Source organism: Marmota marmota, unplaced genomic scaffold, assembly GCF_001458135.2.
Source record: "Marmota marmota marmota unplaced genomic scaffold, marMar, whole genome shotgun sequence".
Lineage (NCBI taxonomy): Eukaryota > Metazoa > Chordata > Mammalia > Rodentia > Sciuridae > Marmota > Marmota marmota.
In genome coordinates, this window is record NW_026000229.1 from 9174996 (window position 1) to 9191428 (window position 16433).

Here is a 16433-nt window from a genome sequence, read left to right on the forward strand (position 1 = left end):
TATATATATATATATATATTTTTTTTTTTTCCGGTACCAGGGATTGAACCCAGGGGCACTTAACCATTGAGCAATATCCCCATATCCCCAACCCTTTTTTATATTATATTAAGAGACAGAGTCTCGCTGAGTTGCTTAGGGCCTCGCTAAATTGCTAAGGCTGGCTTTGAACTCACACACAATCTTCCTGCCTCAGCCCCCCTAACCCTGGGATTACAGGCATGCACTACCCAGCTAACTAATAATTCTTTACATTAAGCTTTCCCTGCTCTAATTATAGTGTTCTCCCTGATTTTACATTGACTAGTAAAGGGGAAGGGGGGATTCTTTATACTTTTCAGTGTTGACTGAATGTTGTATAACACCCATATGTGCTTTTGGTAATAATAAAAAAGGCATGCTAATTTTATTTTGCAAAAAGTGAAGAAAATTTCAATGCAAAATAAACGGTATAAGAAGTTTTTAATCTTTACAAGGCAGAAATATATTTGCAAGATTAAAATGACAGAATTCTAAAAAAATATTAATTTATATAAGACTACAACTGGTTCAGTTTTTCTTAATACCAGTTTCTTTTCAACATTATCTGACATTGTAATTCTATGTAATTTTAAATGACAGAAATGATTTAAATTGCCATTCTTTTTCTCTTAGTTATGCCATATATTGACCTTTACAAATAGGCTGACAATGTGGTATCCTGAAATGTGGTTCTTCAAACACATAGTTAGCCTCCTTTGTCTATTTCAGCCCCTCTTACCATGTTCAAGGATTATCAGTTGAGCTCCAGCTTGTGCATTTCCAACATCATTCTCAGCAATGCATTGATAGAACCCTTCATCTGATTTCACCAGACCCAAAACTTGAAGATTATGTTCCTTCTAAGAAAGAAAAACACATGTAAAATTTTATAATTTAATTGAAAAATGAGTTCAAAATTTGAAGGATATATTCTTTTCAGGAAGAAAGACAAATAAAATATTATGATTCAATTATTTAATATTACCTACCTAATTATGTGTTAACTTGATTTTATATTAAAGTATCAGCAAGGTACTGACTTAACTGACTACAGCAGTACATACTGTCATTTACAGTGAAGAACCTAACACCTACAGAAAGTTTTATCCTCAGTGTTTGCAAACTTACATCTTTCTTTGGAAAAATACCTGGCAAACAATACAATGTGACTATGGATAAAGTCTCAATTAGTGAATTTAAGGTATTATTTTTCTAAAATTATCTGTAATTTCAATAGTTTAACAGATTAGACTACCATAAATTAAATGAAACTGTAAACATATGAGCTTTCCTTAAACTACAAAGCACTGCATGAATGTCAACTATTGCTACTTGCATACTAAATGTGGTATGTGTATGTGTATGGGTGTGTGTGTGTGTGTGTGTGTGTGTATATATATATATATACACATATATATATATACACACACACACACACACCCAATACCTTAATTTTATTATTTATTATATTTTAATTTATTATTTTTTTATTTTTATTTTTATGTGGTGCTGAGGATCAAACTCAGTGCTTCACATGTGCTAGACGAGTACTCTACCACTGAGCCACAACCCCAGCCCTATAAAAATGGTATTAAAATGTCTACAATAATGTGCAAATACTGATAAAATAAAAAATGCTAATTCAGGTTGTATTTTAATGTTAAATACTTATGAATTACTTTTTGTAACATGACATGAATTTCAAAAGTAGAAAATACTTTCTCTTTAAGAATGAATTACTGTGGCTGGGGTTGTGGCTCACGGGTAGAGCGCTTGCCTTACACATGTGAGGCACTGGGTTCGATCCTCAGCATCATATAAAAATAAAAATAAAAAAGACCCAAGATATTGGGTCTATGTGTAGCTAAAAAATATTTTTAAAAAAAAGAATGAATTACTGCTTGGCGCAGTGGCACATGTCTGTAATCCCAGTGGCTCAGGAGACTGAGGCAAGAGGATCACCAGTTCAAAGCCAGCCTCAGCAAAAGCAAGGTGCTAGGAACTCAGTGAGACTCTGTGTCTAAATAAAATACAGAATAGGGCTTAGTGGTCGAGTGACCCTGAGTTTAATCCCTGGTAACCCCCGCAAAAAGAATGAATTACTTCTATGACAAATTTATAACAAGCTATTAAATCTTTAACAACTATAATTACTTCTGATATTTCTTATGAATGTCATGTATAAATCTTAAGGTATAACATTAATATTTATTATTACTTAAACTTGGATAATTTTTTTATTAGAATGTTAGCTAATGATGATGTATTATTACTAGATAATGTCTACTAAGCAGTTCATATATATACATATATAAAGTAAAAAGCAATTATGGCTTAAGATTCTTAATATATTTAGCACTTAAAATTTCTAACTGATACATAAAAATGTGCATATTTATGGGGTATCATGTGATAATGTACTTACTTTTTTAAAGAATCTTTCCTACTGTCACATAATTATCTGACATTAGGTCATCTTAATTTTGAAGGGTTTGGCATCAGTATATGACTTCTGGTTAAGTTTTTGTAGTCTATATATAATTACTGATATTTTTTCAAAGGAATCATCTTTCCACACTTTAAGGGACAGATTTCCACTCTGTGTATAAAAAGTTGTCAAAGACAACTGGGAACACAACACAACACACACACACACACACACAAATTATTCTCCAGGAAATGGTGGCAGCTATGTAAGAACACCAGACTGTTGGTAGACTCTTAAAAGTTTTTAGTTCAGTCACTGATTTGCTGATTTGACCTCACATAAGCTGTGAAAATACATTGTGATAAGCTTTCTCATCAGCCAATGAAGAAATTACATTCTATGCAAATTTTGCTATGAGTTTTCCATTTTTTCTTTGTTTGCAATATATACACTGGTATATATATATATATAAGATAACATTTCTTGTGATTAAATTTAAAAATAGTGTTTTCAGAAATAAATGGACTTCTTTGAAAAAATACTTACTACAATTTTAAAGTAATCACTTGGGATAACCATATCCCCATTCTTGACCCACTTCACAGTTGGAGTTGGTTTCCCAGTCACTTCACATTCAAATACAATATCCATGGATTCATGAGCATATATATTAGCAGGCTGTTTCAGGAACTCAGGTTGGGCTTTAAAATAGAAAGGAAATTAAGAAATTAATGAAAATAAAAGTTATTCATATTTCAATCAAGGTATTATTGAAATTAAGAAAGTAAAAATAGGTAACTAGTCATATTTCAGCCAATTTTTTAAATCCCAGAATCCATGGGTTATTTACTTATTATTTAAAGTTCTCTTATATTGTTATAAAAGCATATAACCAATATATATTTAAAATACATGTTAAGAATACAATATCTTTAAAAATTAACTTTCTGGTAAAATAATTAACTTATAATGATAATTTCTGAGATATATACTGAGAAATATTTACTAGGTTGACTAAATTCAGGATCTCATACATGCTAGGCAACTGAAAATATGAATATTATAAGCTGTCTTAATATGAATATTAAAGTATATTTCTCTGAGATTTATACTACTTTGGAAGAGCCATAATTAAAATTCAGAGTTTAAAAGATTGACATTATCTTCCTTTTTAGTCAGCTTGATGAACTACAACAACAACAAAAAGTATAACAAATGTCATTAGAGGCCTTAAATCACTCATGTAACACATTCATATTAGTAACATCCTTTATTACATGAAATGTTTTAGGATTATTATAGAAAACATATATGTACTTGTAAAACCCTGAATGATAGTATCTCTCTTTCCCCAAAGATGTAAATCACTGACCTATAAATAATACATTCATAAGATTTTTCATTAGAAAAGTTGAAATAGATCATCTAATCCAATTTCCTATCTAATGCTGTAATTTCCTATATAGCACCCTTAGCATAAGGTCTTACTGATCTCTATTTGAACATTTCAAATGACAAGCAACTCACTGTATCAAATGCAGCAAGCTCCACCATAGGCTAATTCTAGTAAATAACAATGATAACAGCAGCAGCTGAATTTACCAGTGAGTTAAAATGTGCCCAACCTGCTGGGATTTTGATTGAGACTGTGTTGAATTTGTGGCAACTTGACATTTTATTTTAACAACACTGTCTTCCTTTCCATGTACATGGTTTCTATCTCCAATTATTTAACACTTTGATTTCTTTCAATATTTTAGATTTCAGTAAACCTTGTTAAAACTTTGCTAGTTATGTCCCTATGTATTTTAAAAAATTGGGGGGATGCTACTTGAAATGGTACCTTAATCTGAAGGGGGTGTGCAAGGGATTAAATTCAGGATCTCATACATGCTAGGCAAGCTCTCTACCACTAAGCTACAACACTAGCTCTAAGACATTCCTAATTTCCAATTGCTCACTGCTAGTATGTAGAGGTGTAAAGAACTTGTGTTTACTGGCTTTTTATTCTGTGGCCACAGTAAACTCACTTAGTACTTCTATTAGTTTTTGTACAGACAAATTGGAATTATCTGCATAAAGAATCATTTTGCCTAGGAATGCTGATAGCTTTATTTCTTCATTTCCAATCTGCTTTTCCCTTTTGCACTTCCTAGAGAAGGGCACGCCCTAGAAAGAAGTCCAAATGAGCAATATAACTTAAGTAAATGAAGAATAAGACTACTGAGAGCACATACAACACCAGGCAAGTAGACCTTAAGAAACAACATACATTCACAATAATTTCAATCCAGAAAATATACTGATATTGAATTTGACTATGCTTCTAACATTGGCTAGCCATTTATTTTTCTGTGAATTTTCTATACAAGTACTCTGCCGTTTTTCAATTAGAGTGTTCACAATTTTCTTATATGTATATATAAGAACTTTTCATAAAATGCCAGTTTTAGATTAATAGCCTACCAAATCCAAATCCACCAGTCTTTGCAAAACTAGATGTGGAACTTTGCCAGCTGGTACTTTGTTAATATACTGGAGGGGCACTGAATGACACGGCATAAAAAAGGGCTTATCTTTCAGGTTGGGGTGTGACTTTTTTTTCTTTTGTGTCTGGCATGGCTTCTAGAAGTTCTGCAGAAGATCCATTGTTGATCACCCTTCAGAAGTTTCTCCAGTTTACTTTACCAGGAGGCTTTCTGAGTACATCTCTGAACCACAACATTCCTATAACTAGTGTCTAGCACACCTGCTCTGGCTCATAACACTCTAGCAGTCAACTTTCTGTTCATCATCAGGAGGCCATTAGCATCCCAGCAAGTGGCTTTCTACAAACCAACCTGGACCTGTGGCATTCCAGCTGTGGATCAGCTTTGGCCCACTGATATGTCTTTGGGCAGCAGTTATTCTCTCCCCAACAAGGTCTGAATGGCAGGCTTGGAGGAGAGCTATCTTCCATTTTGTTTCTTTCCTTTTTTTAAATATGTATACTATATATAAAATGTTTAATATATATTTTAATGTATATATTTTTAATTTATTTGTTTGTTTGTTTGTTTATTAATGTGGTGCTGAGGTGCAGGTGCCTCCTGCACCCTAGGCAAGGGCTCAACCACTGAGCTACAACCCAAGCCCCATCCATTTTGTTTCTTTTTGGATTCTCTCCCTCAGCTCAAGAGATAGTAGTAGCTAATGTTTACATTTACTATGTTTTTATTCTTCAGAGTTTTATTCATTTTAGTAAACATTTTACTCATTAATAATTCTTTGTAGGGCTGGGGTTGTAGGGCAGTGGCAAAGTGCTTGTTTAGCACGTGTCTGGCCCTGGGTTCAATCCTCAGCACCACATAAAGATAAAATAAATAAAATAAAGGTAGCATGTCCATTTACAACTTAAAAAAATATATACACACAAAAATAAATAATTCTTTTGTATTAAATTTTCCCTTTTAAAATGCCTGGTATGATTTCTGGCCCTTGACTGGATCCTGACTAATAAGGTGAACTACTAGAACCCCCTTGTCTATATGCCATCAATATTTCTTCTCAGTTTTCTCTTTTATCTATAACTTAAGGCATATATTACTCTACCAAAGTTTTAAAATTTTATGTAGTAAAATTTATAATATTTTTTTCATTTTGGTATCCATATTTCATTATTCTTTTTTAACTCCAAAAAGATTTCCTTGCTTCTATATAACATTTTCTTTCAGTATTTCTATGAAATAATCTAATCCACCTGTGTTTTTCTAAATGGAAAGCTTAGTAGTCCCCACTAAGAGCAAATGATTTAAAAGTTAATAATAAAAGCCTATGTGCTAAAGGGGTTTATTTCTGATACTAGCTGGTTTCACTCATCTGTCTATTCTAATACTAGAACCATAAAGTTACTGTAACTATGCAAAATGTTTTACTATTTGGTAGAACAAATACTCTACTTTTATTCCTTTACTTCCTCAAAAATTCCCTAACATGTTTATTTAGCCCCCTTCCAATAAATTTAGATGCAGCTTAGGTTTTCACTGTTCCTTCTCAAAGGAAACATAAAAAAGAACAATCTGGAGTTTTCATTCAAATGGCAATAAATTGTAAGAAAAATAAATATTTGCAATCCTGAGTCTTCCTCTTTAATAATTAAAGTTATGTTAAATAATCTTGTGTTAAAGAAACTTCACAGAGGCCACTGATTTGTCCTGAGCTACCGCATTAGGACCCAACAGACCAAACCAAAATGGATTCACTCATGCTAAGGTTCTATAACATCAAACTGACACTAGTTTGTCTATCTGACTTTTTGAGAAATTGGAAGAGACAGATAACAGCCAAATACTTACATGTGCCAATTTTAGCTTGCATGATAAGGAAACCTCCTCTGCTTTAACCCTTACAAGAAAAGTAACATGTAGTAACTTGGTGTTAAACAATATGCTCTTTGTATTATGCTTTTTCCTTGTTTCTGCTCAAGCTACTTTATAAAAACCGATTTTTCTACCATGCCCAGTGTAGCATTTATCTATTCTTTAAATGAGATGCGGCCTGATTCATAAATCATTAATAAAAGGTAATGGGATCATTTAACTAAATTTATTTAAATTTTGTCTTTTGACTCTTACATATTTATTTTTCAGTAAAAATTTACTGTAAGACATTTCTAATGACTAGTAGTCAGGAAACCTAGAATTGAGTTCTGCCTCTAAACAGGGATTGTACTACACAGAGATTTAAAGACCATGGGTTTCAGTTTGCTCTTGTACAATAAGCTTCTCTACGCTATTCCTAAGTACACTAAAATCTTTAACCACTGTGATTTTATCATTTCAGTTTGTATATTTAATATATGATAACAGCTAACATCTATGATTGCTTTCTACTTATTAACATTTATTTCCCCCTAAAAAACCCTATTATTTAGGTATTATTATATGATTTCCACTTTACAAAGGCACTAATACACTGAGAGACTAAGTAACTCTGTAGGGTTATACAGATTTGTGACAGATCTGGATTTTGAACCTAGGAAGCCTAACTCCAAAATCTGTTTTTTAAAACACAAACAAACAATGTTTTATTTCATACAAGAGCATAAAATAATAATATCCCATGTATTTGTTAGGTTGCTTCAACAATTATCAACACAGCATCAATACTGATTTATCTATACCCAAAATCCATCTCATTCCTTGCTGCTATCCCTCCCAGATTCTTTTGAAAGCAAAATTCAGGTACTATATATCATTTCATATATAAATATTCAAGAGACTCTATAAGTCAAGAACTCCCATTTCTAAACATACTTGTAATATCATCGTCAGGCTGGTATCCAAAATCATTTCTTAATATCACCAATTATTCAGTCCAAGTTCATATTTTACTAATTTGCCTATGTTTTTAAAAAAATGTTTATTTTTTAGTTGTAGTTGGACACAATACCTTTTTTATTTTTTAATGTGGTGCTGAGGATCAAACTCAGGGCCTCACACATGCTAGGCAAGCACTCTATCGCTGAGCCACAACTGCAGCCCCTAATTCGCCTATGTTTTAAAAACTGATTTATTTTATTTGAATTGGGCAAAGAAGGTGTATTCACATATTAATTTGTTTAATGATAATAAGTTTCTTTTAATTCATGGGTTCATAATAATATTATGAATAATAATAATATTAATAATATTATTAATAATAAATAATATTAATTCATAATAAGTTTCTTTTAATTCATGGGTTCCTTCTTTATCTCTTACTTTTCTTTGTAATTTGTTCAGAAACCAAGTCATTTGTCCTGTGGAGTTTGGTGGAGTCCATCTTCTGCTGACTTCATTGCGATGGTGGTATTTAACATGCTCACTGTACTAAATGTAGACACTTGTGAGTCAGCTCATTCCCCCCTGCCCACCAAGACCTCTTCATAGGCAGTTCCACATGCTTCCATCTGGATGTTAGTAACTGAGTGTCTCCTTTTTGTAATGTTAACAGCCTTTGATAATTACTCTTTTACAAAATACTAATATTCCACCATTCTTTCTATTGAGAAACATCCCCACAATTATTTATTATATTTCCTCAATTAATTAATAGGATAACCTTCCGATTACCCGGTTATCCTAAAGTACAGTTATTATAAAAGGGCAGGATAAATGCTTGATTCTTTCTCCATAGTTTTCTATGATTTGTTTTTCTAATATCCTCACCCTAAGTTGATCGCTAAGGATTTCTTTTTTGTTAATTGGTTGCTCAAAACATTACAATGATCTTGACATATCATATATTATACATTTGATTCAAATGGGGTATGAATTTTTATTTTTACCACGTATACAAATTGCAGGATCACATTGGTTATAGTTCCAATGCAAGTATACTTCCATTGGTTATACTTGCCATTCTAATGTCTGTTGTATTATACTGCCTTTCTTATCCCCTTCCTATCCCCGCTCCCCTCTCCTCCCCTTCCATCACCTCTCTCTACCCCATCTACTGTAACTCATTTCTCTTTTTCCCCCCTTTCCCCTCACATCCTCCTATATGTAAATTTTGTATAACAATGAGGGTCTCCTTCCATCTTCCGTGCAATTCCCCTTCTCTCTCCCATTCCCTCCCACCTCTCGTCCCTGCTTAATGGTAATCTTCTTCTCATGCTCTTCCTCCCTGTTCTGAGTCATCCTCCTTATATCAAAGAAGACATTCAGCATTTGTTTTTCAGGGATTGGCTACCTTAGCATAATCTGCTCTAATGCCATCCATTTCCCAAATGCCATGATTTTGTTATTTTTTAGTGCTGAGTAATATTCCATTATGTATAAATGTCACATTTTTTTATCCATTCATCTATTGAAGGGCATCTGGGTTGGTTCCACAGTCTATTGTGAATTGTGCTGCTATGAACATTGATGTAGCTGTATCTCTGTAGTATGCTCTTTTCAGGTCTTTGGGGAATAGTCCGAGAAGGGGAATAGCTGGGTCAAATGGTGGTTCCATTCCCAGCTTTCCAAGAAATCTCCATACTGCTTTCCAAATTGGCCACACCAATTTGCAGTCCCACCAGCAATGTACAAGTGTACCCTTTTCCTCACATCCTCGCCAGCACTTGNAAGTCTGGTCTCGCTATACCGCCTGTTTCACTCTTCCTGCTTAGAATTGCTTTTGCTATTCTGGGTCTTTTATTTTTACAGATGAATTTCATGATTGCTTTTTCTATTTCTTCGAGAAATACCATTGGGATTTTGATTGGCATTGCATTAAACCTATAGAGTACTTTTGGTAATGTTGCCATTTTAATGATTAGTTCTGCCTATCCATGAACAGGATATATCTTTCCATCTTCTAAGGTCTTCTTCTATTTCTCTCTTTAGGGTTCTGTAGTTTTCACTGTATAAGTCTTTCACCTCTTTTGTTAGGTTGATTCCCAAGTATTTTATTTTATTTTATTTTTTTGAGGATATTGTGAATGGGTGGTTGTCCTCATTTTTTTTAGTTGTTGATGTATCTTTATTTCTTATTTATTTATTTATATATGGTACAGAGGATCCAACTCAGTGCCTCACACATGTCAGGCAAGTGCTCTGTCACTGAGCTCTACCCCAGCCCCTCTTTTCTTTTTTTAAAAGCATCATTATGTGTTCCGGGTTTAAAATATATTTGGTTTGTTTCAATTCACTCAAGTAATTATTATTTTAGTTACAAAATCATCCCATCTTTGATCAATGAAGGGAAGGCTGAGCTTGCTGGAAGCAGGTCATATCAGTGCTGTCTTATATGACTCTAATGATCTTCAGTATTTTCTGTTCACTGTTTTAAGGCCCTTTTCATGGACAAAGGCAGCAATTCTGTATTTTTAAAATATAAGCTTCAACATGACTTACTAATTAAATTCAAGACTATAATTTTTAACTGAGTCTTAAATTTACAATTTTATCTCCTTTCTTTCCTGACAAAAAATTCTGCTCTCAATGACACTAACATACTCACTCATTTGTTTTATCTTACACCTTCTTTTTATATATTTATTTGTTTATTTATTTATTATTGTTGGACACAATACCTTTATTTTATTTATTTATTTTTATGTGGTGCTGAGGATTGAATGCAGGGCCTCACACATGCTAGGCAAGTGCTCTACCGCTGAGCCACAACCCCAGCCCTATCTTACACCTTCTTAGTCTCAGAATAAACATTTCCACCTAGAACATAACAGAAAACAACTGCAAACTTTTGCAGTTCTTTTTAACCTGAGAGTACCTCTCTTTAGGTATATGTAGACCAATTACTATTTTATTTTGAATATTAACTTTCAATTCAAATTGTAACTTTCCATGTGGCTATACTGCAAACTAGATATACACCTAGAGTAATTTGTTTCATTTTTATTTCCCATTCTCAGGAATTACTTGGCAAATTTTTAAATCTATGAAAAACAAGATATATTCAAATAAGGCTAACTTCTAATCCTGTTTTTCCTGTCCTATGTCCCTATAAGGAACCATTTAATTTTTATAGTTTATCTTATCATTTTAAAAATTATAACCAACATACACACACACATACACAATCACACAATTTATCTTCATCTCTCTTTATATTATAAATGGCAGCATGCTAATTTTTTCCTACTACCAAAGCCTATGCCAATAACTAAGATAGGTCCCTTTATTAAAGAACTGACAAATTCCTGAGCCCCTGGGACTGGGCTCCTCCTGCTGAGGCTGAGTAAATAATTCTGGAAAAGAACAAAATCCTCTTTTTAAAAAGTCAAATTAATATAATTTTAGCATGTCCTTTTAGTAAACAGTCTTTCAAAGGCTATTAGAAAAATCATAAACAATGTTCATCATTTACTTTTCCCTTTCATAAATTGTAAAATAATGCCTTTAAAATGTTCTCTGGATTTTAACTACTCTGAAGATAGTATTCACACCAATTAAACACAATGTAAGAGCAGATGTTTGTGGTTGGGAAGTTAAATGGATAACCAGAGAACAAATGAGTCAATTACCATAAGAAAATAAATGTTGTAATGGAAGATTATGCATTTCATTACTGAAGAGATAATTAAGCTTCAAATTCTCTGACAGCTTCCTATCTCTTTTAATGCCATCATTATTACAAGAGTAATTTTAATTGCTAAATATACAAGTAGAATTTGATACTAAAACAAATTATACTTGCAAAATTCTTTTACTAGAAACATCACTTAATTTCCGTCATTGTTATATAATGCTGGAAATTGCCACTCAAACAGAAAATAATATAGGCCCAACACCAATGTTTCAAGGTTACTTTACTATGTTGTGATTTTGAAGATAATAATTTTGTTTATATTATCTCTGAAATGTTGGAGTTTCTATTGTTTGATTTTAAGTTCATAAGTATTGAAATTCTTATTACACACTTTAAGTAGAGAAATAAAGCAATTCTGGCCATTTGGGCTTCAATGCACATTTGATGTTCTTAAGCTTTTTTTCTGTAATTCACAAACTGACATCTTAGTTCTTGAAAAAAAATTTAAAAACAAAAATAAATAAAAATTTCATATTTAACAGGTCAAAATTCCCTCAGGGAATTTAACAGTTTAATCACAAGTTTGCTATAGGTACTGGTTCCTATAACATACAAAAATATACTAGAACCCTCTAACATTGAGAGAAAGCTTCCCAATGAAGATAAACAGTTTCTTCAGTAATCTCCAGGAATATTCCTTGATCCCATAGGCCTCACAGTGACATGGGAACTGTGAATTATAATATACTGCATTTGCTGGTGCTATTTTTATACACCTAAGCAACAGCTCTGCTGCACAATAACAAACAAAATATGCAACTTCAAGGGCTGGGGCTGGGACTCAGTGGTAGTTCACTTGCCTAGCATGTGTGAGGCACTGAGTTTATTTTATATAAATAAATACATAAAGTCCATTGACAACTAAGAAAATATTTTTTTTAAAAATATGCAACTTCATTAAAAAAAAAAATTTTTCTTAAAGAACATTTGCAGGATCCATAGGCCCCATTTCTCTCTATTTCTAGTCCCTGAAAGCATGCCCTGTTTATCACTGAAGCAACAGTGGCATAAACCATAACCGTTGCTCAAGAATTTAGTTGAATATAAGTGGGATAAATTCCAACATTTTCATTAATCAGCACTATCACAGAGTTAAATATTAAGGAGCTGGGGCTGCGTCTCAAGTGATAGAGTGCTCGCTCGCCTAGCACATGTGAGGCACTGGGTCCGATCCTCAGCACTACATAAAAATAAAATAAAGATTAAAAAAAAAGAAATAGACATTAAGGATAAGAAAATTTTTCAAGAATTCTCAAGTTTCTCAAGAATTCAATGTTTTATACTATTAGTTTTCTATAAATCTACTTCTTGGGAATCTGAGTTTTCTGCATAAGTTTTAAATGTGTAAAATACTGTAAAATCTTAATTGCCATGTAACTTTAGCACCCATATTTACGCTCATGTTTACAAGCTGGATTTGTGATCACAGAATTACAATACAATATTTTTCAAATTTGAGGTCTCAGGGTCTATAGCTCTTACATTTGAAAAACTACACATTATATTTAATTTTAAAAGTTCCCCCAAACCTTCATTAAATATAGTTTTCTCTTCCATAACAAGATAAAATATAGTCAGTCTTTGCTATAGTGTTGAATTATATGTACTACTTTTTGTTTATACATTCACATATCACTGGTTGCTCCTACATTTTGGCTATTGTGAATAACGTTACTGTGAAGTGTAAAATATCTCTTTAAGACCTTGCTTCCAATGCTTTTGAATTGTTGGATGAAATGGTAATTATATATGTATATTTTATTTTCTGAGAAACCACCACACTATTGTCAACAGCAGCTATACTTCTGGCTTAGGGTCAACCCTAAGTACAAAAAGGTTCTAATTTCTTCATATTCTTTTAAACACTTGCTTTTTTTTGTTTTTTTGAAACAGGACATCCAAACGGGTGTAAGTTTTTCATCACTGTATCATTTGATTTTTTTTCTAAGTTTTAGTTGTTGACGGACCTTTATTAATTTATATGTGGTGCTGAGAATTGAACCCAGTGCCTCACACATGTTAGGCAAGCACTCTATCACTGAGCCACAACCTCAGCCCCATGTTCCATTTGATTTTTTACTATATTTGTGCATTGCCTATTTAAGAAAATTTTATTCATTACTGGATGGTTTGGGTTTGTCTACTCTCTGCTTCTCCCTAATTCTCTTTCTGTTGGTTAGGTTTGTTAACTGAGGGTACCTTTTGCTTTCTTTCTTTTCTCCATCTCTTTACTTTCCTTTTCAGCATTTTCAAATTTAAAATGTTGAGCAATATTCATTCTGGAAGGTTTAACCAAGCCTCAAACCACGTGACAATACTAGCATCCCCAGAGATAAACAATTATTAATATTTTTGATGTGTGAAGTTTCCAAATATTTTGTTTTAAAAACACATAAAACAACTGTTTTTTTTTTTTTAAATATCAACTGGATCAACCATAATACTTTCCTGCAACCTGTGTCTCTCTCTTAAAAACTTTATATATCAGTACATATATAGGTACTTCTTCTTTAATAGCAAAGTGATACATGACTATGTCATAATTTAAACTTTTTAATGGATATAAAAAAGTTACTTTGATTTTTTCTATTACAGGTAAAGCATCCTTTTATATCATCTTTGTATACATGTGTAAGAGCTTGGAAGAACAGATTTCTAGAGGTAATAAGCAGATGAAGGAGTTTTCGTATTTTAAATTTTGATAAACAGAGTCTGTGGATCCAACATGGCGGCAAGTAGGGAAGCAGCGCTTTCAGTACCTCCTCAATAACGGGGTCAGAGAGACGCATTGATACGCTTAGATTCGACCTGTTGAGAAACTCCTAGCAAAATTTCACTGAAGAGAGACCGGCCGGGAATTGGTAGGATTTTTGGAGGTGACAGTTTGCCCCAGACGAGTGAATCTCCGCCACGCTGCGCAGAGGTCCAGAACTGCCAGCCGCTGCCCGTGCGACTCGGCGACCGTCAGCTGCTCGCCCACGGCCCCTGCGACTGGGCGGCTAGCCTCCGAGGCGCAGCGCAGCAGGAGCAGCGCAGGGACTCTAGGAAGAGGTCTCTAGCCAAGCTTTCATGAAATAGCGAACTGGGAGCTGAAACCAACCAGAGAGAGAGACCAGTCCCACCCCTCCCTTCGGACACTCCGGCAAGGAGCCCGGGGCCCGCCATAGCAGAGAGGTGACGTCACCGGAGTTCGGCCCACGGAATTCCTTCCCAGCGGAATCCACTTTAGCAGGTGTGTGACTCCCACCCCCTCCAGATACAAGCAGCCAGGAAAACTTGGGAATCTCTCCGGGGGCGTGCCTGTAGGGAAGCAGAGGGGATTCCCGATCCCCAACTCCGCTTACCACCAGCGATGACACCCAAGGTCTTAGCCGCCAGTTTCCGGGGGCGTGCCCACCAAAGGGGTCCGGAAAAATTAAACTGTTGGTTCCCAGATCACCGCACCATAGCACTGGGGCTTAGATGAATGACAGAGAGGGTGCTCAGTCGTTCGGGATATAGGACACGCGGTGGGGCTGCAAGTGTAATCAGATCCTTGGGGAACCGCCTCTGGTGAACCGGACCTGGCTGGCTGGCTGGCAGGAGGAGGGGGGGAGGGGCTGGAGATGTGAAACGGCTCTGGACTAACAGGATTGAGAGACTCCCAAGAGCCGCCTTACAGGGATTGCTGTCGGCACATAGAGGGCAGAAGCTCGGCTCGGAGGGCACAGCTCCGCCTACTGGAAGAGAAGAAAATGGATTTCTAAGACTTCAATTTTTTCTTTCTTTTTTTTTCTCTCTTTGTTCTTTTCTCCCCTTTTCCTTCTTTCTTTCTTTCTTTCTTTCTTGTTTCAAGTTTTATTATTCTTTCCATTCTCCTCTAACCTATCTATCTCTCTCTCCTTCTTTCTTTTTAAGAGCATCTTCCTTCCCTTACCCCACAACTTTCATCACAAGCATTATGTCTTCCATTACATGTAATTGTCTAAATGCAAATAGGTGAATGTTTCGAGGCTGTCTATAGGGCTCCTAAACACCTAGCTACTACCAAACACCCTGATCCAATCTCCTGTTAATATCCCCCTTCAGTAGAGCAATCTTCTAAAGTAGCCAAGACACACTAACCCTCATACCATCATAGCACCTAACCTAAACATAAAGTCCTAAGAACAAACAACAAATCACATATGCATACAGAATCTGGAAGCCTTTTATGAATTGAATGAATCAGCTTTAAAGTACAATAAAGCCCAACATTTCTAAGCATAGTCTCCCATCACAAAGGAGAGACAACAGAGATATACAAAACCAAAACAAATTTATAGGAGAAAGCAGAAACACAGCAGTCAAACAGAGCTGGAAAGTAACGTGAACAACATGAAAAAACAAGGGAAAAAAGGATTACAAACAATGCAGGACAACTTAAATCTACAGGAGGACCTAGAGGCATCAGAAAAATGGACAGAGAAAGAACTCAAGGCATACCTAACTCAGATGGAACGGAATATTAGAGAAGACATGAGACAGCAAGTCCAAGCAATGAAAGTATATTTTGAAAACGAATTAAATAAACAAATTCAAATGGCAAAGAACGAGCTCTACCAGGAGATAGAGATATAAAAAAAAAATTACACAGTAATCCTAGAAATGCAGGAAACCATAAACCAAATTAAAAACTCAAACGAGAATATTACAAATAGACTAGATCAAGTAGAAGTCAGAACATCAGATAATGAAGACAAAGTTTATCAACTTGAAAAGAATATAGTCAACACAGAAAGAATGCTTAAAACTCAGAGCAATCTATCCAAGAGATATGGGATGTCATAAAAAAAACAAACTTGAGAGTCATTGGGATAGAAAAGGTATAGAGGTTCCAACCAAAGGAATGGACAACCTATTAAATGAAATAATCCTAGAAAACTTCCCAGATATGAAAGATGGAATGGAT

At 34.3% G+C, this 16433-nt stretch overlaps 1 protein-coding gene across 1 annotated transcript in view; it reads right to left on the reverse strand.

Moving 5' to 3' along the window:
- Nucleotides 1–16433, reverse strand: part of Neo1 (neogenin 1) — a 171912-nt gene that overhangs the window by 102264 nt on the left and 53215 nt on the right. Inside the window, exons 6-7 of the mRNA XM_048793211.1 lie at nt 2996–3150; nt 761–881 (exon numbers count right to left, since the gene is read on the reverse strand). Of these exons, the coding sequence (XP_048649168.1) occupies nt 761–881; nt 2996–3150 (276 nt within the window). The remainder of the gene's footprint in view (nt 1–760; nt 882–2995; nt 3151–16433) is intronic.